At 34.9% G+C, this 24,671-nt stretch overlaps 1 protein-coding gene across 1 annotated transcript; it reads left to right on the top strand.

Moving 5' to 3' along the window:
* The first annotated feature begins 229 nt into the window (after positions 1-229).
* LOC123564368 (putative UDP-sugar transporter DDB_G0278631) lies at positions 230-23,132 on the top strand. Its single transcript, XM_045357893.2, has 3 exons — positions 230-353; positions 16,819-17,358; positions 19,283-23,132. Exons 2-3 carry the CDS (start codon positions 16,881-16,883, stop codon positions 19,912-19,914), a joined length of 1,110 nt encoding a protein of 369 aa, XP_045213828.2. The 5' UTR covers positions 230-353; positions 16,819-16,880; the 3' UTR covers positions 19,915-23,132.
* Positions 23,133-24,671: the final 1,539 nt, after the last annotated feature.

The following is a 24,671-nucleotide window of genomic DNA, read 5'->3' as shown; positions in this document are numbered from 1 at the left end:
CGAAACGTCCAAGATTCCTTGATTTGCACCGTGTTGGCCTTGCCCCATGTTCATCAAATAAGTTCAGTCACAGCTGAGTTTTATAACGAAAATTTATTTGTAGTTTTATGTGTATGATCTATATTTTTTTCTGAAATTAAATGTTAAGTTAAAGACTTTTTTCAAGAGACAGAAGACTATGTTCTATACCCTAAGACTATGTTTATGTTTCGTCAGAAAAATCAAGTACGACCACGGTTGGTTCCCTGCTGCGATCGGCAACCAATGCGACGTAAACACACACGTATCGCCAAAAAAATAATTGCTACCTGTTAACTTAAAGCCAGGTGTTTTTAAAAGATATTTCCTTGTCCGTATGTATTTGTTTTTTTTCTTTACTGAAATACCATGATATCTTTATGCGTTTAATATTCTCTTTGTTTAACGGGTTTATTCATCTAGCAGTATCTGGTAACTAACAGTTCATTGGTCCATGATTGGATAATTATATTTATATCCTTTATTCTATTATCTATATTTTGTAGTTAGACATTGTGAAAATATTCTTAGGACGGGCGTCGGAAGGTGTTTGATATTGGGGCCGCGAAAGGTGGGGTAGGTACTGGAGGGAGATACCTCCTCCCATAATGGGGGTACAGGGAGGCTCCCTGAAAAATTTTTGTTCTGGTACATTTTAGGGGTATTGACTCCAGTATTTTCTTACCATTTACATAATGTTACAAAATTAAGAAATGATTTAAAAAGTTTTTCATGATGAAAACATGTGAAATCAGAGAATACGTACCTCATCATAGTGAAGCCAAGCACTGAACATTGAATGAGCACTGTTCAGGATTTTTTATTCCAAAAGTGCGTTTTGGAAATTTGAAATTTGAAATTTAGTGGTTGGTTAGGAGTATCCTTACATATTAGATAAATCTTAATACTTAATTACCTCTTCCATAAAAAAAAACATGACAATTAATTTTCTACATTAATTCCTTTAGATCTTAGCCGCAGGGTATATTATGTGGCATCATTTTTAAGTGTATTGACTCTATATTGTGTTGCTTCTTTAATAAACTTAGCTATCTTAAGAAGCAGCTTAGCATTTTTCGAAGACATTGAATTATTATTATTTTTCTGAATAGTGGGCCATTGTGTATTACCAAGGTTCTTCTTTCTAATATCTGTATATTGAGTGTAGGACAAAATCCCCTGCAGATTTTTTTGCACTTATTAAAGAACAAAATTCAGCCAAAAGACTCAAAAAGAGATTTATGTTAACTGTGCCATTGGTTAACTGTATCCATTATTTTAACTAATGTAGATATTTTCAGGACACAAATATCGCATAAAATATGAGAACGCCAGAAAATACTGCCAAAGATTAATGAGTGCCAGGTCAGTACTTACGGACAATTATAACTCACAGGACCACTGCATCTGCTTTATTTGATTTTATTTATATGTAGAATATGATAAATACTTCCATCTTATAGAAGGATTATTTACACATGAAACAGGAAATAGTACTTGTATAAAATAAATCTCAAACCTTTTTGGGATATTTTATTCCAGAAAAAAACCTTAAAATGTATAATAATTAAGGGATACATACAAACAAATCATTGTTCCTTTGACTTCTCAATTCGATTGAAAGGTGCTGATTACCAGAATCGCGTAATAACATTATTGCAATAAACAAATTTAATCAAAATGGTAACCAGTCAATCTTTCACACCTCTTGATTGAATTACCAGCTGTAAAACAGCTGACATTGATCAATCAATTATGATATTGTTGTTGTTACATTTTAATTGTGTTCTATGTGTTAGGATTATGTATTTATAAACAATATAACAATTTGTCCATGTATAATGACAATTATCAGTATTACTAACTTTGTGTGATACTTTTGATGAAGCACTTGATGGAAATTGTGATAAACCAAAATTAGATAATGCCAATCAACTTCTTCTTGTAAGAAATTTATCAAAACCTGTATTGTTAGGATATAGTACTTTTTATCCAGAGAAAATACTATTACTCCATGCTTTCTGGAATGAAAGCAAACCAACACATGTAACATCCTTAATAAATTTCATGGTGAATTCCAAGGACGTTTCAACTTGTAAAATTGTATTGATATTTCATCATTTTTTTAATTCATATTTGCAGCTTCGTTTTTTATCAAGTTTTTCATATTAATGTTTAAAGTGGTATTATTGGCTTTTATTAACATAACTGTAATCTTTTTAGTTTTCCCCAATTAATATGATTAAGATAGTTTTATTGTCCAACATCGGGAAACTCGGAAAACATGAAAGAACATTATGGTTAGATTATCTCTCATGTAATTAGATATTTGATTCAATTTTTATTCTAGTATAGTAAATATAAACTACTTACATAAAAATAGAAAGAATGTAAAATAATTATGTATATAAAACACGAATGAAAATGCTATAAACTAGCTAGCTATTATCCAAAGTAGTACAACTTCAAATAGAAATAAGCATTATTTTGACGATCAGACAACCTTATCAAATGTAAATATTTCTTACTTCTTTTTATATGTGTCATAGCATAAAGGTTAATTCTCTATAGATAAATACAAAAATTAACTTAATTGCTTTAAGTGTATTTAAGTTCTAAGCACTTTTATGATTTCCACGTTCCCAAAAATGCCACATTTTCACATAGAAAAATATGCTATTTTGACGATCAGATTACCTTACTAAATGTAAATATTTTCTTTTTTTTTTACATACATCTTTGCATAGAGGTTCCATTATAGGTACCGTTAACAAATAAATAAATTGCTTTAAAAATAATTAAGTTCTCAGCCATGGCTACTTATCCAAAATGCTACTACTTCACATAAAAAAATTCCGTACTTTGGGTACTAAATTAATGCATCAAATATAAGTTTTTCTATTTATTTTTAAATATACAGTATTGGAGTATAGAATTTTTCCATATTAAATAAACTTTACAACCCTTTAAACATATTATAATATGGAGGGGGGAACTGACACCCTTACATAACATTGTGGGGGGAATTGTCCGGGAGTGAATTGTCTTGGGGGGGAATTGTCTTGAGGGGGAATAGTCTGACAACCGTATATTACTGGTTCGTACTCAAATATGTTCGACTTTATCTATCTATCTTTGTATACGGCTGGACTCCCCTCACGGGTATAATAGCCGGGTTGTGCGTCACAACCAGATAAAAGTTGGTTTAAAAGGAGTGAAAGGAAGGCTTCAAAAATGAAAATAGTGAGAAAGAAGATAAAAGTGTGAAAGTGTTAACAGGCTGGTAACATTGCCCGATAGGGCTTACGACATAAAAAGTGATATTTCTTGAAAAATAATAAAGATATTTCTTTCAAACTTGGTCCATTTATTAAGCATAACATATGATGCTTATCAAGATAGAAGTAACTTTGTTGCCTTCAGTTTTGTTAGAATTACTTCCCTTTTTCAGATTTTTATGATGCATAATTTTTGAAATCCAAAATAGTTATGTTTTAATGCAATGTTTAAAACAGAAAATGTTCAATGGCTTTCTATTGCTCTAAACTTACGCGCCAATACCTTTATTCTATATAATTATTTAGGGTTAATACTTCGTTTCTAGTGCAGATGTATGAGCAATTTTTTTAAAACTAACATTTCTCTATAATGTTGTAAGTGAAAGCAGAGTAAAATGTAAACATTCATGTACTAGCGCAATAATTTAAAGCATTAGAAAGCCATTGAACCCCTTTTTTTTGTTTTAGGTCTCATTATTTAGACTAGTTCGACTTTTGGAAGTGGCTAGGGGTCCGGTAACCGGACCTCTTGACCCAGAGTCTAGAGGTACAAAAATGTACTATTATGTACTGTATTACCAGTTTATAAAGTAATTGCTGGTAAAAGTTGGGATTAGTCGTCATAAATGTGGCATTATTTACAATTTTTTTGTAAATTTATATTTTATTTGTATAATTAGCTCCCACTTGTGTTCGAGGCATAGTGAATATGAAATTTTAACAGCGATTTCCGATTGTCACTGTTATTTAAGAGATAAACATCAACATCTTATCTTGAGCGATCAACATCTTATTTCGTGCGCACGACATCTTATCTTGAGCGATCAACATCTTATCTCGTGCGCACGACATCTTATCTTGAGCGATCAACATCTTATCTCGAGCGATCAACATATTATCTCAAGCGATCAACATATTATCTCGGGCGATCAACATATTATCTTGAGCGATCAACATCTTATTTCGTACGCACGACATCTTATCTTGAGCGATCAACATCTTATCTCGAGCGATCAACATATTATCTTGAGCGATCAACATATTATCTTGAGCGATCAACATCTTATCTCGTGCGCACGACATCTTATCTTGAGCGATCAACATCTTATCTCGAGCGATCAACATATTATCTTGAGCGATCAACATCTTATCTCGAGCGATCAACATATTATCTTGAGCGATCAACATCTTATCTCGTGCGCACGACATCTTATCTTGAGCGATCAACATCTTATCTTGAGCGATCAACATATTATCTTGAGCGATCAACATCTTATTTCGAGCAATCAACATATTATCTTGAGCGATCAACATATTATCTCGAGCGATCAGCATCTTTTCTCGGTCATCTTATCAATATCTATTAAGGACCTTTGTGTGAATTCAGATCATTAGTAAAAAGATACGGCTGCCACCGTTTTTGTTTTTATTTAGATTATACTTATAACCGTTTCACATGTTTGCAGGGTTAGACATTTAAAAACTGATAAAAAAAGGCAACAAAAAATCAGTGATGATGCAAAGAAATAAATTTAAGTCCTTGACAAAAAAAAATAGTATGTAGGCTTCGCTATGGAAGCCCTGGAGGGACAATTGATTTCCGTACTTCCCACTTCTGACTTCTAACTTTTGCACTTCTCACTTCCAACTTCTTGACTTCCTACTTCCTACTTCTAACTTCACACTTCTGACTTCTAACTTCCGCACTTCTGACTTCCAACTTCCTGACTTTCGACTTCTGATTTCCAACTTCCACACTTCTCACTTCCGACTTTTGACTTCTTACTTCCTTCTTCTAACTTCCGCACTTTTGACTTCTAACTTCCGCACTTCTGACTTCCAGCTTCCTGACTTCATACTTCCGACTTCCAACTTCCACACTTCTTACTTCCGACTTCCAAAAAAGGAAAGTTGGCAGTCAGAAGTGCGGAAGTCGGAAGTCAGGAAGTTAGAAGTCAGAAGTGTGGAAGTTAGAAGTCAGAAGTGCGATAGTTAGAAGAGGGAAGTAAGAAGTCAAGAAGTCAGCAGTAAAAAGTGTGGAAGTTGGAAATCAGAAGTCGAAAGGCAGGAAGTTAGAAGTCAGAAGTGCGGAAGTTAGAAGTGCGGAAGTTAGAAGAGGGAAGTAAGAAGTCAAAAAGTCGGAAGTAAGAAGTGTGGAAGTTGGAAATCAGAAGTCGAAAGTCTGGAAGTTAGAAGTGCGAAAGTTAGAAGTCAGAAGTGCGGAAGTTAGAAGAAGGATATAAGAAGTCAAGAAGTCGGAAGTAAGAAGTGTGGAAGTTTGAAATCAGAAGTCGAAAGTCAGGAAGTTGGAAGTAAAAAGTCAGGAACTTAGAAGTTAGAAGTGCGGAAGTTAGAAGTAGGCAGTAGGAAGTCAAGAAGTTGGAAGTGAGAAGTGCAAAAGTTAGAAGTCAGAAGTGGGAAGTATGGAAATCAATTGTCCCTCCAGGGCTTCCATACTCCGCCCATATATTAAACGATTTTCCTTGTTTTCCCTTAATTCATACATGCAACTTTTCTGCGCTAATTTATCAGTCGAACTGAAATTTGTTGCTGTTCTAACATGCAGTATGCATCATTGGTTATGTTCATTTGATTTTGAAGATAGGATGACCAATTATATGCATTGCTTTCCCAATTGATGTGATAAACTTGTACATGTACTTGTGGGAAGTTTAAATAACAGCGGAATAGGCGGGACCCTAATTAACAACTTGTCCGTATGTTTTACTGATGACCTAAATGCACACACAAAGGGCCTTAATATATATAAATAAGATGTCGTGCGCTCGAGATAAGATGTTGATCGCACAAGATAAGATGTTGATCGCTCAAGACAATATGTTGATCGCTCGAGATAAGATGTTGATCGCTCGAGATAATATGTTGATCGCTCGAGATAAGATGTTGATCGCTCAAGATAATATGTTGATCGCTCGAGATAAGATGTTGATCGCTCAAGATAAGATGCCGTGCGCACGAAATAAGATGTTGATCGCTCAAGATAATATGTTGATCGCTCGATATAAGATGTTGATCGCTCGAGATAAGATGTTGATCGCTCAAGATAAGATGTTGATCGCTCAAGATAAGATGTCGTGCGCACGAAATAAGATGTTGATCGCTCAAGATAATATGTTGATCGCTCGATATAAGATGTTGATCGCTCAAGATAATATGTTGATCGCTCAAGATAAAATGTTGATCGCTCAAGATAATATGTTGATCGCTCAAGATAAGATGTTGATCGCTCAAGATAATATGTTGATCGCTCGATATAAGATGTTGATCGCTCAAGATAATATGTTGATCGCTCAAGATAAGATGTTGATCGCTCGAGATAATATGTTGATCGCTCAAGATAATATGTTGATCGCTCGAAATAAGATGTTGATCGCTCAAGATAAGATGTCGTGCGCGCGAAATAAGATTTTGATCGCTCAAGATAAGATGTGAATCGCTCAAGATAAGATGTTGATCGCTCAAGATAATATGTTGATCGCTCAAGATTATATCTTGATCGCTCAAGATGATATGTTGATCGCTCGAGATAAGATTTCGTGTGCACGAGATAAGATGTTGATCGCTCAAGATAATATGTTGATCGCTCAAGATAAGATGTTGATCGCTCGAGATAAGATGTTGATCGCTCAAGATAATATGTTGATCGCTCGAGATAAGATGTTGATCGCTCAAGATAAGATGTTGTGCGCACGAGATAATATGTTGATCGCTTGAGATAAGATGTCGTGCGCACGAGATAAGATGTTGATCGCTCAAGATAAGATGTCGTGCGCACGAGATAATTTAATCTTAAAAAAAATAACATTTGTCCTAAACATACCACCGTAGTTTTTTGTGTACGTGTTGATAAACATTTAAGTAGGGCCGATACGATAGGTCGCACGTGCTCGTGGAATGGAAAATTACTGGCATGACGTTTTGATATCTTTACGATTCGCGGGTAAATTCCAGTCAATCCAGGTAATTTTCGTGTTATGCGGACCGAAAATATCGTTGTCATTTAAAAGGAAACATCAGATAAATCGCTGAAATTTCAAGCTTTTATTATTAACAAGTTTGAAAACTTAGTAGCCCGACGGACTACCCAGCTTGGGAAATTCGGTAGTCCGTCTGAAAAACTGGTAGCTTCGGGCTACCGTCAAGATCGAGGCCTTCTGTTATGTTGTGTCGGTCAGTAGTTATACATAATGTTGATTGTATGTATCCCCAATTTTAAATAAAATGTGTATTTGTAACAGTACTGTGTTAGTTACAAGTATTTGTAGTAATTGCTGGGGAAAAGTTATACTCGGGTCCCAGAAAAGTCACAAATTAGCTATATAGCTAAAAATGGATATATATTTATCCCACGAAAACACATAATTTTAAAAGATTCCATTAATTACTATGCATAAATGGCCAGTTACTATTAACAAGAGCACCGCCTATGGGTGCCTCGCTCGCCTGCAAGTGCTGGTCAGTATGTAAGAAAAGTGATAGTTCAGAATTTCTAAGTACAAAAAGGGCCATAATTCTGACAAAATGCAGGTTAGAGTTATGGTTCTTGGCCTAATTAGTCACCTAATGATGATTAACAAGTGTGCAAAGTTTCAAAGCTGTAGCTCTTTTAGTTTTTGAGAAAAGGTGGACCTAAACAAAAATTTTAAACAAGAAACTCAAATTGTAGTATTTTTTTAGAAAGATTATGAAACTTACTTGCAGATTTCAACATGTACAGACAGCATGGTAAAAATGATCACCATTTATCAACGTTATTAATATCAAAATTTGATATTTTTGTCACTAAACAATAACAAACCTTGGCACTACACTGTTCTTCAACCTTTAGAATGCCACTGTAGTTTTCAAGTTTGATTGCAGAGGGATAAAACTTCATTCGTATGATTAAGTGTGATATTTTGATGTCAGTTGGGGATTGTCTTTTTTATGCCCCTCAAAGGTGGGCATATTAAAATTACACTATCCGTGTGTGCGTCTGTGCCTGTAAATTCTCTGCCATCCATAAAGGGATTTTGAAATAACTTGGCATATACGTCATAATGAGATGACATGTCATGCGCAAGACCCAGATCCGTAGCTCCATTAGGTCAAGGTCACACTTAGAGGTCAACGGTAAACAGGTGTCCAGTTCATTCATAATTCTGCCATTCATCAAGGGATTTTGAAATTACTTGGCATAAATGTTCCCCATAATGAGACAACTTGTCATGTGCAAGATCCAGACCCCTAGCTCTAAGGTCAAGGTCACACTTAGAGGTTAAAGGTTAACATGGTCTGTTTCTTGTCTGGTCCGTAACTCTGCCATCGATGAAGGGATTTGAAAATAATTTGACACAAATGTTAATCATATTGAGAAATTGTGTCATACTTATGACCCGGGTCTCTCAGTTCAAGGTCAAGGTCACAAAATGATTCATACTTAAACTATTCTGGCATGTTTTGCGCAGACAACTGTAGCATTCTTGGGCACGCTGATTGGGCATTTGTCACTAATGTTTTATGAAAGAAATATACTGCTTTTGTCTGTGGTGAAATGTATTTTTTGTGAACTTTGTTCTTTTTATCTAAAATGAAACAATCCTAGAAAATAAAATTTACCTTTGTAACCATAAATTGACTTGGTGTATGTCTTGATACAATTTTTATAATAATATAATGATGAATAAATGCAAGATGGACACAGTGATAATACTGCAGCATGATCAACCCTCTTGTAAATTAATGATGAAATGATGATCAAGTAGATTTTTTAATATTTGTTGCTTAGAGTGACCGGGCATGGACAATCAGTGTTAAAGCGCTTGAATCAATATCATTACTTTGCATACAGATAGGTTTGGTTTGTTATTTTTGTTAGACATAGTACTAGAGATCAATCAATTGTACACATTTTAATCCTATCCTGCATTTACCGGTACACCTGCATGACACAAGTTATTAGGAATAATGAAGTAAATGTATGGTTAAAAACTTAGTGATAAGTCATTTCATTGTAATGTCAATTTTCATGGTAAATACTGAAGAGTTTTTTCTTGTTTTTATACATGATGTATGATATGGTACAAATAACATTATTTCTAAATTTCAGCTTAAATAGTGGATCTGAATTTATTGTACCCCCCGACAACAAAGTTGTAAGGGGGGGTATACTGGTTTCAGGTTGTCTGTCTGTCTGTCCGTCTGTCTGTAGACGCAATCTTGTGCGCACCATCTCTCCTTATCCCCTTGACAGAATTTAATGAAACTTCACACAAATGATCAGTACTAACAGTAGTTGTGCATGGGGCATGTTAGGTTCTTTTAGAAAAAAAATTTGCAGAGTTATGGGACTTTGTTTTTTTGTTACTATACTATATACATAGACACAATCTTGTGCGCACCATCTCTCCTCATCCCCTTGATACAATTTAATGAAACTTCACACAAGTGATCAGTACCAACAGTAGTTGTGCATGGGGCATGTTAGGTTCTTTTAGAAAAAAAATTTGCAGAGTTATGGGACTTTGTTTTTTTTGTTACTTTACTATATAGACACAATCTTGTGCGCACCATCTCTCCTCATCTCCTTGACACAATTTAATGAAACTTCACACAAGTGATCAGTAACAACAGTAGTTGTGCATGGGGCATGTTAGGCTCTTTCAGAAAAAAAAATTCCAGAGTTATGGGACTTTGTTATTTTGTTACTATACTATATACATAGACACAATCTTGTGCACACCATCTCTCCTCATCCCCTTGACACAGTTTAATGAAACTTCACACAAGTGATCAGTAACAACAGTAGTTGTGCATGGGGCATGTTAGGTTCTTTCAGCGACAAAAATTGCAGAGTTATGGGACTTTGTTTCTTGTTAACATACTATGTACATACAGTCTGCATATGCAATCTTGTGCGTGCCTAATCTACAAAACCCTTGCACACAATTTAATGAACTTTCACACAAGTAATCAGTACCAACCCTAGTTGTGCATGGTGCATGTTACATTCTTTTAGATAAATATTCAGCATAGTTATGGGACTTTGTTTTTTGTTACTATACTGTATACATACAGTCTATATACATACAGTCCACATAATTATGCAATCTTGTGTGCGTCAAATTGCAATATACTGTGTCAGTGCATGTGGGGGGTACATTCATCATCTTTAGTGATAGCTCTAGTTTTATTAGACTTAAAACATTTTCTGAAATCACACAATAATCATGTATTTGATAACTTTTTTGCATTAAAATAAGTTCTTTCCGCAATAATCCAGGTATAATTGGGGATTAAATATCTATTATCAATGACTTGATAGGTAAGACTATCTGCAAGAGCAGCTACATGGAAATTAAATAAGAAGTTTCAGAAAATCTTAAATAATATGCTTAAAATTGATCAAATCAGGACTTAAGTATTATATTCAGTCTTAAATGTTACATATCAGCAATCAGCATCATTTTTAGCTCGACTATACAAAGTATATGGAGAGCTATCCTACTCACCCCGACGTCAGCATCTTTCCGCGTCCCCACCTTGGTTTAAGTTTTTTTTACACTTTCTCTTTTTTCTCCTTATCTCTGTAATTACTTGATGGATTTGCTTTAAACTTAAAATAGTTATTCCTCCTCATGGCACAAGTGCCATAACTCTCACACCAATAATTCATGAATTATCCCCCCCTTTTTACTTAGAATTTCAGCACTTCCACTTTATCTCAGTTATTACTAAATGGATTTGATTCAGACTTAAAATATTTGTTCCACCTTATCACCCACATCATATGGCACCAATATTTTATGAATTATGACCCCTTTTACTTAGAATTTAAGGTTAATTTTGATGCATTTTCACTATATCTCAGTTATTTCAAAATGGATTTGATTCAGACTTGAAGTAGTTGTTCCACATCATCACCCACATCATATGAAACAAGATGCATAACTCTTGCACCACTATTTTATGAATTATGCCCCCTATTTGCTTAGAATTATACTTATATAGTGTTTTGATAGACTTTATCTTTACCTCTCTTATTACTTAATATTTTTGACACAGGCTCAAGCTATTGTGCAATATCTTCATCCACCATTGGAGTCATTAAACACTTCATTGACAGCTTCAGTTTCCTTAGATGTGCCCAGTTTCACTATCCAGCATCAAAATAGTCAAGCGCGCTGTCTCCTGTGACAGCTCTTGTTTAATTGTTTTTCATAATCTAAAATTTTAGGTACTATCTCTACTTTTGTGTCAGGTATCCTTACTTTCACCATTGTGTTCAGTTAATTGTACCCCCCGACAACAAAGTTGTAAGGGGGGGTATACTGGTTTCAGGTTGTCTGTCTGTCTGTCTGTCCGTCTGTCCGTCTGTCCATAGACGCAATCTTGTGCGCACCATCTCTCCTTATCCCCTTGACAGAATTTAATGAAACTTCACACAAATGATCACTACCAACAGTAGTTGTGCATGGGGCATGTTAGGTTCTTTTAGAAAAAAAATTTGCAGAGTTATGGGACTTTGTTTTTTGTTACTATACTATATACATAGACACAATCTTGTGCGCACCATCTCTCCTCATCCCCTTGACACAATTTAATGAAATTTCACACAAGTGATCAGTACCAACAGTAGTTGTGCATGGGGCATGTTAGGTTCTTTTAGAAAAAAAATTTGCAGAGTTATGGGACTTTGTTTTTTTTTTTACTATACTATATACATAGACACAATCTTGTGCGCACCATCTCTCCTCATCCCCTTGACACAATTTAATGAAACTTCACACAAGTGATCAGTACCAACAGTAGTTGTGCATGGGGCATGTTAGGTTCTTTTAGAAAAAAAATTTGCAGAGTTATGGGACTTTGTTTTTTTTGTTACTATACTATATACATAGACACAATCTTGTGCGCACCATCTCTCCTCATCCCCTTGACACAATTTAATGAAACTTCACACAAGTGATCAGTACCAACAGTAGTTGTGCATGGGGCATGTGAGGTTCTTTTACAAAAAAAATTTGCAGAGTTATGGGACTTTGTTTTTTGTTACTATACTATATACATAGACACAATCTTGTGCGCACCATCTCTCCTCATCCCCTTGACACAATTTAATGAAACTTCACACAAGTGATCAGTACCAACAGTAGTTGTGCATGGGGCATGTTAGGTTCTTTTAGAAAAATTTTTTGCATAGTTATGGGACTTTGTTTTTTGTTACTATACTATATGCGTAGACACAATCTTGTGCGCACCATCTCTCCTCATCTCCTTGACACAGTTTAATGAAACTTCACACAAGTGATCAGTAACAACAGTAGTTGTGCACAGGACATGTTAGGTTCTTTCAGTGGCAAAAATTGCAGAGTTATGGGACTTTGTTTCTTGTTAACATACTATGTACATACAGTCTGCATATGCAGTCTTGTGCGTGCCTAATCTACCAAACCCTTGCACACAATTTAATGAAACTTCACACAAGTGATCAGTACCAACCCTAGTTGTGCATGGTGCATGTTACATTCTTTTAGATAAATATTCTGCATAGTCATGGGACTTTGTTTTTTGTTACTATACTGTATACATACAGTCTATATATATACAGTCCACATAATTATGCAATCTTGTGTGCGTCAAATTGCAATGTACTGTGTCAGTGCATGCGGGGGGTACATTCATCACCTTTAGTGGTAGCTCTAGTTAAACCAGTTTATTTTATGCTCTTCTGTGAAATACTGAAATTTTGCAGTGAAATAAAATTGATAATTTCACTGTTTCAAACAGTGAAAATATCATTTTTATTTTTCACTGGTACGGAACTACATTTGAATGTGAAATGATATGAATTATAAATGATAGAAAATTCCTTGCAAAATATTCTTCAGTAAAGGTAAAGATGTATAAAAATAATAAAAGGATCATAAATCTTTACAGTTTATCATAATGAAATGCAAAAGAAATCAGGAAATGTAATAGAACTATTTATAGTTTTTCTACAATTTTAGACATCCTGACGTCACGACATTATGACGTTATGATGCGATGCACGTGACGTTGCGCGGACAAACTGAATATAATTTGGTTAAAGCCTTTTAAAATGCATAAAATAATTAGAAAATTTGTTTGTTTCAGTGTAAGATCGAAATATATTTCACTCGTGAACACCATAATTTACATTTTCACTCGTGGCTGCGCCACTCGTGAAAATATTGCATTATAGTGTTCACTCGGTGAAATATATTTCGTTCTTACACTGAAGCAAACAAATATCCTCTATTTCTGCATAGAATCCTACCTACCACCTAATAAGCTCCATAATATACTCATTGATATAACTAACTAGTTTGCCAGAAGTGTCTTACATTTGTATGATATCATGTAATGTTTGTCACAGAAATAAACCATGTTGCTATTTAAAGTGTTGCCATAGATAACACTCAGTCATAACTGGTAAAGCAGTATTTTCCCAGATGTAAGTTTGGTCTTGTGGGCTCTGAAATGGAAAATTACTAACATGTCCATTTTCCATGAAAACTCACAGCAAAATATAAGTTAGTGTACAAAAAGTCAATGAATAGTCTGGCTTCCAAAAGTCATATGCCTGATTTACAACTGGTATTGTGTGTTTTGATAATTATTTCTTTGAAGAATGCTGTCAAAACAAACATGTTTCTAGGTTTATTAAAGTGCAGTTATTATCAGACAATGTTGTTCGGCCTCAAAAATAAGTGACTGTAGGCCTTAAGTATTGACCTTACACTGTGCACTTGAGTAAATTAATTTTTGATGTTGAACATAAATAGTGTGGTAACTATTTAGAATTAAACACATGATATACATTTCTTTTGTTATGTCTAAGGGTTACAATTGCTTGTTACTAAAGGTAACAGAAAAAAAAAAACCAGCAACTATTAACAATAACAGAATTTATTTTGAAAAGTAACAATTTAAACACTTTTAAAATAATAACTAGCCATAAAGTCCATTTCTGTTATGCAATTTTAGTCCAAATCCTGTTCAGATCAAATTTAAATCCAATCAGTATTAATTCCAATTATTTCAAACAGACTCCAAAGAGAATTTAGTATATCTAGAGAATATGAATCCTCTCTTTAAATATTAATTTTTAAATCCACAATTTTCATGTAAACCCATCAAATGTTTAATGGCCAAACTGATAATATTTTGTTAATTTAAAGAAATACAGGAAAGTTTTTCAGTACACTCTTTATACCTTTTTCCCATCAGGCAGCTTCCTATTTAAAGCATCAAGGAAGGTCCAGCACTTTAAAAGATATATCACCAGGAATAAAAAAGAAAATTCTGGAAAACACAGAATAATCCAGACTTAAAATAATGTTAACCTTTAGCCTGCTGGCAGCAAATGTTTCTGCAATTTCATCAAACGCAGACGAAAATCAGCCTGCACATCTGTGCAGGCTGATCATGATCTGCACTGTTTGCTATTCAGTCAGTAAATTTTCAGCGAACACCCCTTTGAATAATAAGTGGTGTTGCCCAAATTGAGTGATGGACCAATCCATATATGAAATTTAGTAGGGTAAATGTTAATACCTTTATGATGGAACCTTCTGGAAAACCATAGAATATAAATAACTTATTGACATACATCTTATCTCAAAGCCTTACAGTAAACAAAGAGTCGTCAATAAAAAAAGATGATAAAGTGAAGCATAATGGGAAATACATGCATAACATTTAATTGATATCATATCTCATGTACAGATAGCTATGGCCCCATTGGGGTCTTGGGTTTGAGTCCTAAGTCTAGATATGTGGTCTTGGGTTTGAGTCCTAAGTCTGACCATTTAATTTTTTTTTCAAATTTTATCTGCAAACTTCACAGTCAGTAAAATTGCCACACTTATCCTGACCTATTTATATTTATACCCCCACAAAACGAAGTTTGGGGGGGGGGGGGGGGGTATATAGGAGTGAGCTTGGTGGTCAGTCTTTTGCATGTTTTCCAGATGATAACTCAAGAAAGGCTTGACCAATTTAAATAATTTTTGGTACACAGGTGTAACATCAGAAAATACAGGTCAAGTTCAAATTTTCAAATTTGGGGTCAGTAGGTCAAAGATCAAGGTCACAGTGACCCTGAACAGTTAAACGGTTTCCGGATGATAACTTGAGAACGCTTGGGCCTAGGAACATAAATTTTGGTACACAGGTGTAACATCATGAAATGCAGGTAAGTTCAACTTTGAGGTCTGTAGGTCAAAGGTCAAGGTCACAGTGACTCGGAACAGTTAAATGGTTTCCGGATGATAACTTGAGAACGCTTGGGCCTAGGATCATAAATTTTGGTACACAGGTGTAACATCATGAAATACAGATCAAGTTATACTTTGACGTCAGTAGGTCAAAGGTCATGGTCACAGTGACTTGGAACAGTTAAACGGTTTCCGGATGATAACTTGAGAATGCTTGGGTTTAGGATCATGAAAATTGATAGGGAGGTTGGTTATGACTAGCAGATGACCCCTAATGATTTTGAGGTCAGTAGGTCACAGGTCAAGGTCACAGTGACCCGGAACATTTAAACAGTTTTCGGACAATAACTTGAGAATGCTTGGGACTAGGATCAGGAAACTTAATTTGGAGATTGGTCATGTCAAGCAGATGACCCATATTGATTTTGAGTTCCAAAGGTCAAAGGTCATTTAAACATTTTACGGACAATAACTTGAGAACGCTTGGGCGGAGGATCATGAAACTTCATAGGGAGGTTGATCATGACTAGCAGATGACCTCTATTGATTTTGTGGTCAGTAGGTCAAAGGTCAAGCAAGTTTGGCTTTGACATTGGCTTAGTTCAGTGACAAGGCCATATTGTGGGGGTATAATTTGTCACTCCTGTGACAACTCTAGTTCATTCAGGAGTATTCAACATTCATTTATGTACATGTCAGTAAACTGTTGTAGAAAATGTTGACTAAAAATTTTAAAACATCTTAGATCTAACTGTTCATTCATTCAACGGAAAATTGAAGCAACTTGTGTTAGTACACGAAAATAAGAAATTATGAAATAAATACAATAAAAAATTATGAAATTTTTTGCAGAAAATAATGTAAAGAAAAAAGCAATATTGATAAGATTATGTACGTCTAGTTGAACGTAAGGAAGATGTTCAGAAGTAAATTAAAACCCTTGTTAACATGCATGGAGGTCAGATGGCTTACCATGAAGCAACTGTGTCAGTTCTGAACTATGTAGGTTATTTTAGTAATTAAGATACATTGGGATGCAAATATTGCATAAACTAATGAAAATGCTAAAATTGATGAGCACCAGGTCAGTACTTACTTACTTTGTGTTTCAATTAGAATTTTTTAAATAGTTTAGAAACAAAAAACTTGTGTTCCTATTATCATAATACATGTATAACTAAACTTCAGTTTTAAAGAAAGATCATTTTCAGCCAAAATCTGGAGTCCAGTCCCTTTAATATTCCTTTAAATTTATGTCTCGAGTCTTTTTCTATTTCCAGATCCACTGGTGGCTTTTCTAAGAAAATTTGACAGCAAGAAAGCCCAAACAGCACATAATACCATGGATACAAAAGAAGCTACATGTAGTCACAGCTGGTTTTCAGATTTCAGCCATAATGTAGCCTCAGTGTTTGCAGCGGTCTTGTATGGAACATGTTCCGTTTTGATAGCATTTATCAACAAACTCCTTATGACAACTTATGAATTTGACTTCCCGGTGTTTATCATGATGTCACAAATGCTGTTTACAATTATCATATTAGAGATATTAAGTTTACCATGTATAGGGATCATCAGTATGCCGAGGTATACCTTAGAACGTGGGAGAATGTTTGCATTACCGGCGTTGTTTTATGGAATTAATTCGGTGTTAGCTCTTAGTGCATTAAGCCATATGAACATAGCACTGTATGGAGTGTTGAAACGATGTGTTCCACTAGTTACGATGGTATTGTCAGTACTGATCCTTAAAAAGGGCTGGCCGTCGAGGCTCACCATGGGTTCTGTGGTGTTTCTTACCCTTGGATGTGTTGTTGCAGGTAAATATGAATTGTTCTGTGTTAAAGCTAAAATGTGTAAGAAAAATCTGACTTGTATGTATCAGTCTTAACACTTTCCAAGTACAATTGTAGGTAGGTACAAAAACTACAGAAGGAATTGCAATAGTTTGCACTGGTGTAATAATCTGTTGTCTTTTGACTTGGATAACTTTGTCTTTCCCCATGGGGTAGGCAAGTATTGCCTTGTCTAACCAGCTATTGCCAATAGCCTATTGGTCCATCGGAGAATCCCACTGTGAGTCTTCAAATTTTTTTCCAGAATCACCAAACCTCAGTTATTATTAATTTGCACTTGACCTTTGCTCAGATATAGTATTATCCTCTTTTGACCTAATAAAAGCAGAGTTTTTCCTTTCGATATATTTTCTACTGTATCTACTGTATAAGTTACCTTTCGATAGGTCTTCATGAAACTACACAAATGTAGATCACTTTAGGGCAGTTGTGTGCGCACTTCTTTTATCAGGATCTCTTCAGTAACTGCAGAGTTATTGCCCTTTAATTGTTTTAAAACAAAATTTAGACCCCTCATTCACCAAACAACCTATTCGGCAGTAGATATAAATTCACTGAATTTTCTTTATTAGCTCACCTGTCACATAGTGACAAGGTGAGCTTTTGTGATCACCCTTGGTCCATCGTCTGTGCGATGTGTGCATCCGTCCGTCAACAATTTCTTGTCTGCACGCTAGTGGTTTCATTTATGATTTTATTTTAACCAAACTTGCACACAACTTGTATCACCATAAGATCTTGGTTCCTTTCTTGAACTGGCCAGATCCCATTATGGGTTCTAGAGTTATGGCCCCTGAAAGGGCCAAAATTAGCTATTTTGACCTTGTCTGCACAATAGCAGCTTCATTTATGATATGATTTTAACCAAACTTGCACACAACTTGTATCACCATAAGATCTTAATTCCTTTCTTGAACTGGCCAGATTCCCTTATGGGTTCCAGAGTTATGGCCCCTGAAAGGGCTAAAATTAGCTATTTTGACCTTGTCTGCACAATAGCAGCTTCATTTATGATTTGAATTTAATCAAACTTGCAAAAAAGTTGTGTCACCATAAGATCTCGGTTCCTTTCTTGAACTGCCCAGATCCCATAATGGTTTCCAGAGTTATGGCCCCTGAAAGGTCCAAAATTAGCTGTTTTGGCCTTGTCTGCACAATTATAGCAGCTTCATTTATGATATGATTTTACCCAAACTTGCACACAAATTGTATCACCACAAGATATTGGTTCCTTTCTTGAACTGGCCAGATTCCATCATGAGTTCCAGAGTTATGGCCCCTTAAAGGTCCAAAATTTGCTATTTTGGCTTTTGCAGCCATATGGAGACTTCATTTATGGTTTGATTTGATACAAACTTCCAAAATATCTTCAACAACAATAAACTTGGATTCCATGATAAATCTGTCAGATCCAAAAATTATTTTATATCTGATTACCTCCCCTGATCGTAATCAAAATGGATTTATATCAGTAAGTCCTTATAGGACTTATTTGAAATTTCATTATTGTCATTAGACTGAGACCATCAGGGTAGATAACTATGGACTGATTTTATGTCAAATTACCTCCCTTTATTTCAAATTAAAATGGGTATTTCTCCGTAACTAATGAAGATACTGATCTGAAATTTCAACAGGTGGACTTGGACAATCAGTGAAGATACATATTGACTGAATTTATGACAAATTACCTCCCTTTATTTTTTTATCTAAATGAATACACCTTAGCAGCTTCTAATGAGATTGGTTTGAAACGATCATATCATTTTGAGCAATGGTACTCAGGTGAGCGATATAGGGCCATCATGGCCCTCTTGTTTAAGGTGTTATTACTGCGTTCTCAACTCAGGTTGCATTAATTTTGTCGTGAGTGTATTATTTATTTCAGGTTATGGAGATCTGACGTTTAACTTGTTGGGCTACACCTGTGGGGTCCTGAGTAACGTAGCCCAGTCTGTATACCTGTTGCTGGTCCAGCAAGTCACAAATGGTAAACTATCCACAGTGGAATCTCTTCAGCTAAACAGCATCAATACTTTACCATTCCTTGCAGTCTTCTGTCTCTTAAATCAAGAAATCCATCATATGCAAGATTATCCGTATTTCAGCCATTGGTCTTTCATTGTTGTATTTTTTCTTGCAATAAGTTTAGGATGTTTATTGAACTATTCATTGTTTTTGTGTACAAGTTTGACATCGGCATTGACTACAAGTGTTGTAGGAGGACTTAAAGCTTTGGCACAGACTTTACTAGGAATCTTCACTTTCGGAGGAGTGAGTCGCAACATTTCAACTGCAGTAGGAATCTCCATGAGTGTGTCCGGTGGACTGACCTATATTTTTGCCAAATACAGGGAAAATAGGAAGAAACACACAGTAGATCTGAGGAAAATTATGAGCTTTTCAACAGCAGAGGATCTGAAGACTTTACAAGAAAATGGCAAATTGAAAAATGGCGTGTCTACAGATTCAGTTCGTAGTGTGAAACTAGATATACATCAGCACAATCATTTAAAGTAGATAAATGGTTTATGGGTGTGTGTGTGTGCATGAGTGTGTTGTTGAACATATCTATATTCGCCACCAGTAACCAATGTAAACCGCTCCACCAGAAGACTGTTTGTAATTTTAACAGGATAGTGCAGGATACAAGAAAAACCACTTCAATTCCAGAAACTTCCCTGGTTCTTCAATGTGCTAGGTGTAAAGCAGCCCATATGCAGGACTCTTATCCAAATGTTAGTTTTACTAACTTTTACTTGGAGGAGTGGGGGCTTAAATTAGGATCCCTTGTTTTGTAGTCAGTGTTACCACTGGACCACTGCATCATTTTATGGGGTGATAATAAAGTAGGTGTTTAATAATAAATGTGATCTTGAGGGTCAAACATACAAGGTTCTGATAGAAAAACTTTCTTGAGTTTCATTTGTTGATGATATCTTCTTTGATCATCTTCAACTTTTATTTTCAGCGATGACTTTTTATTTTAAACAGAGACACAGGCCTCTTGAGTTTCTAGTTTAAACTCATCTACAGCAAATATTGCTAGAAATTAGTACCCAAAAAGTGTTTGTCTGAATAACAGTCTTAAAATGTTATGTCATGATGTATTAAAAAGTTGACATCATTAGAGAAACTGCAGCTGAAAAGATGTTTAAAGATCTTGAAAATCCAAACTAAATTTGAAATCCAAAATTTTACGAAATTTGAATGCTCAGGTCTCTTTATTATTGTAATACTTTTAATAGAAATGTTCAGTAGTTTTTGCAAAAGGATACTTTTATATTGTATCGGTAGATTTTAAAGTACAGTGTATTTCTATAATACATTTTTAGCTCAACTGTTTGAAACTTTTCAAGTGTGAGAGGTTTTCTTTTGTTGACTTTACTGTCATCATTATTGTTGGTGTCTGTGTCACAAAAGTTTTGCATGTAAGCTGGTTTCTCAGGTGTATGCCCCTTTTTCAACGTAGAAATTTTGGTTAAGTTCTGCATGTAAGCAGATTTCTCACAAACTATTTTCGGCCAGATGTTTTCAAATTCTTCACACAACTTTGGCAGCATGAGTTTACCTGATGCAGCAGACTTAATAACTGTTGCTTATATTTTGGCAAAATCATTGGCCCCTTTTTCACATAGAAATTTTGTTGAAAGTTTTGCATGCAAGCAGATTTCTCAGGAACTACTCAGGAACTATTGTATGGAATGTTTTCAAACACTTGCTAAGTCTATGCCATCATGAATTTGTCATTTTGAGCTAGGTGTCATATCTGCAACTTACAGTTTACGAAATTATGCCTAATTTTCAGCTTAGAAAATTTCGCTAAAGCTTTTGAATATAAGCTTGAAGAAAGTTTCATAGAGCCAAGAGCACAGTCAGGCGCAGTAGCTTTTGAAGTTCGTTACAATATGTGCAGAATGAATGTTTAAGGGGCATCCATCCAGACTTATAATTTTTTACCTTTAGAAAACATTTTCATTTTCTTAGTGATTTTGATATATAAAGAAAAAATGAAAGCATACTAGGTAGAATATATTTACAGTTTGTGACATAAATAGTAAAAAGATTCCATCTTCTAAACCACTGATATGATTTTGTGGGTCTTATATACTCTATAATATTATGTCACTATACATGAAAAATTATGAAAATATTAGGGCTTTTTCAAAAATGTAGATAATTACAAATGACACTAAAAGCTATTTTATGTTTTTTTTTTTTGTTTTTAGCTCGACTATTCGAAGAATAGTCTAGCTATTCTACTCACCCTGGCGTCGGCGTCGGCGTCGGCGTCAGCGTCGACGTCACACCTTGGTTAAGTTTTTGCATGCAAGTACATACAGCTATCATTTAAAGACATATAGCTTTGAAACTTATTTATTCTTTTTCTAGGTCAATTACCAACCTCACTGGGTCAAGTTCCATAACTCTAACATGTATTTTGAGCAAATTATGCCCCCTTTTGGACTTAGAAAATTCTGGTTAAAGTTTTACATGCAAGTTACTATCCCCAAAACTAATGCAGATATTGAATTGGAACTTCACATGTGTCTTCGGGGTTATAAAACTAGTTGATAGCACCAAGTCCCATAACTCTGACCTTCATTTTGGTCAAATTATGCCCCCTTTTGGACTTAGAAAATTCTGGTTAAAGTTTTGCGTGCAAGTACATACAGCTATTACTAAAAGGCATATAGATTTGAAACTTATTTTTTCTTTTTCTAGATCAATTACCTACCTCACTGGGTCAAGTCCCATAACTCTGACATGTATTTTGGCCAAATTATGCCCCCTTTTGGACTTAGAAAATTCTGGATGAAGTTTTGCGTGCAAGTACATACAGCTATTACTAAAAGGCATATAGATTTGAAACTTATTTTTTCTTTTTCTAGATCAATTACCTACCTCACTGGGTCAAGTCCCATAACTCTGACATGTATTTTGGGCAAATTATGCCCCCTTTTGGACTTAGAAAATTCTGGTTAAAGTTTTGCGTGCAAGTACATTCAGCTATTACTAAAAGGCATATAGATTTGAAACTTATTTTTTCTTTTTCTAGATCAATTACCTACCTCACTAGGTCAAGTCCCATAACTGTGACATGTATTTTGGGCAAATTATGCCCCCTTTTGAACTTAGAAAATCCTGGTTAAAGTTTTACATGCAAGTTACTATCTCCAAAACTACTACAGATATTAAATTGAAACTTCACATGTGTCTTCGGGGTTATAAAACTAGTTGATAGAATCAAGTCCCATAATTCTGACATGTATTTTGGGCAAATTATGCCCCCTTTTGGACTTAGAAAATCCTGGTTAAAGTTTTGCGTGCAAGTACATACAGCTATTACCAAAACGCATATAGATTTGAAACTTATTTATTCTTTTTCTAGGTCAATTACCAACCTCACTGGGTCAATTTCCATAACTCTTAACATGTATTTTGAGCAAATTATGCCCCCTTTTGGACTTAGAAAATTCTGGTTAAAGTTTTACATGCAAGTTACTATCCACAAAACTAATGCAGATATTGAATTGAAACTTAACATGTTTCCTCGGGGTTATAAAACTAGTTGATAGCATCAAGTTCCATAACTCTGATATGCATTTTGGTCAAATTATGTCCCCTTTCGAACTTAAAACTCTTTTGATATTTAACATTTTGGGTAATAATTTCCTGCTTCTGTGACAATATTTCAAATAGTCAAGCTTGGCTGTCTTACGGACAGCTCTTGTTTTTTTAAACATTTCATCCAGTTTCAGTCCCCTTTAAGAAAACATTTTATCTTAAAATTGTTGTTGTGGGTGATACTGTTTAGTTTGACTTAGCCTCAAAGTGGGGAAAATTTATCACATATAGAGATCCTAGATTTGGATATATATATATATTTCTCTTTATTTATTGATCTAAAACTGACATCAAAGTGTTTATTTGTTGATATGCTGTGATTACTTTTAAAGTTTCAGCCAGTGATACAGTTTTATTTTAGATCTACATACATGTGATATTTTTTTGACACTTGCGTTTGTTTAATAGGACAATGTTCAGGGTTTTGAATATGTATTGTGGATCCAGTTTATTTTTTCTGTGTCATGAACAGAAGTGATACTGTAATATGCAATGTCCTTTCAGTTACAATGTCATATTTCAGTCAGGTTTAAAGGTGGTCAATCAATCTTAGCGACATTTTATGACTTTTTTGAGTGTTCATATAAAATAATGTTTGGGCAACTAGATCAAGTTTTAAAAATTCTCCCATTGAAAATCTTATGTGTATTAAGAACACAAGTAAGTGTAAAAGATCAGTTGCAGAAGTTTTGAACAAATTCAGTAGTTGACCAAAATCTGATATACCACCTATTTTCAAATACTGTTATATTGAAAATGACCATGGTTAAGATCTTAAGTATTGTTGTCCTCTTATTCTACTTGAATACTTTCTGGTCTCAATTGTCAGCAGTTTAGTAGCTCAGTAACTACACATCACAATATAATGAAAAATTTAATAGAATATAATTATGTCATACCAATTATGATTCCAGGAGCATTATATAAGTTCCATAATCCTTGCTATCATTTTGATGAAATTACTTCCCTTTTCATACTCAGACATTTAAAACAAGAAAGTATGGGTTTCTTTTTTTACTTTTCATACTTAGACATGAAAGTAGGTTGTTGTTGTTGGTTTTTGTGCCCCCCCCCCCCACCCCCATGAGTAGTGGGGGCATATAGATTTTCTCTTGTCCGTCCGTCCGTCCGTCGAGAATGTTGTGTTGCACCTAGCTCCAAAAGTATTTGACGTAGAGTCACAAAACTTTACAGGAATGTTGGTCAGCATGTGTAGTTGTGCACATAGGGTTTCGCGTCCGGATTCATTCAGTCATGTAGGAGTTATGGCCCCTGACCTTGTAAAATCTGGTCATTTTAATGTTGTGTCGCCCGTAGCTCCAAAAGTATTTGACGTAGAGTCACAAAACTTTACAGGAATGTTGGTCAGCATGTGTAGTTGTGCACCTGGGGTTTCGCAACCGGATTCATTCAGTATTGTAGGAGTTATGGCCCCAGACTTAGTAAAAAATAAAATTGGTCATTTTAATGTTGTGTCGCGTGTAGCTCCAAAAGTATTTGACCTAGAGTCACCAAAGTTTACAGGAATATTGGTCAGCATGTGTAGTTGTGCACCTGGGGTTTCACGTCTGGATTCATTCAGTCATGTAGGAGTTATGGCCCCTGACTTAGTTAAAAATTTGTTATTTTAATGTTGTGTCGCGCATAGC

This window comes from Mercenaria mercenaria, chromosome 2, assembly GCF_021730395.1.
Source record: "Mercenaria mercenaria strain notata chromosome 2, MADL_Memer_1, whole genome shotgun sequence".
Taxonomy (NCBI): Eukaryota; Metazoa; Mollusca; class Bivalvia; order Venerida; family Veneridae; genus Mercenaria; species Mercenaria mercenaria.
This window is presented reverse-complemented; position numbering and strand designations above follow the sequence as displayed.

Excerpts from the sequence above, each read along its gene's own strand:
- LOC123564368 (XM_045357893.2), top strand. The coding sequence starts at position 16,881 with ATGGATACAAAAGAAGCTACATGTAGTCACAGCTGGTTTTCAGATTTC. Across the intron at positions 17,359-19,282 it reads CCTTGGATGTGTTGTTGCAG|GTTATGGAGATCTGACGTTT; the intron begins GTAAATATGAAT and ends TATTTATTTCAG.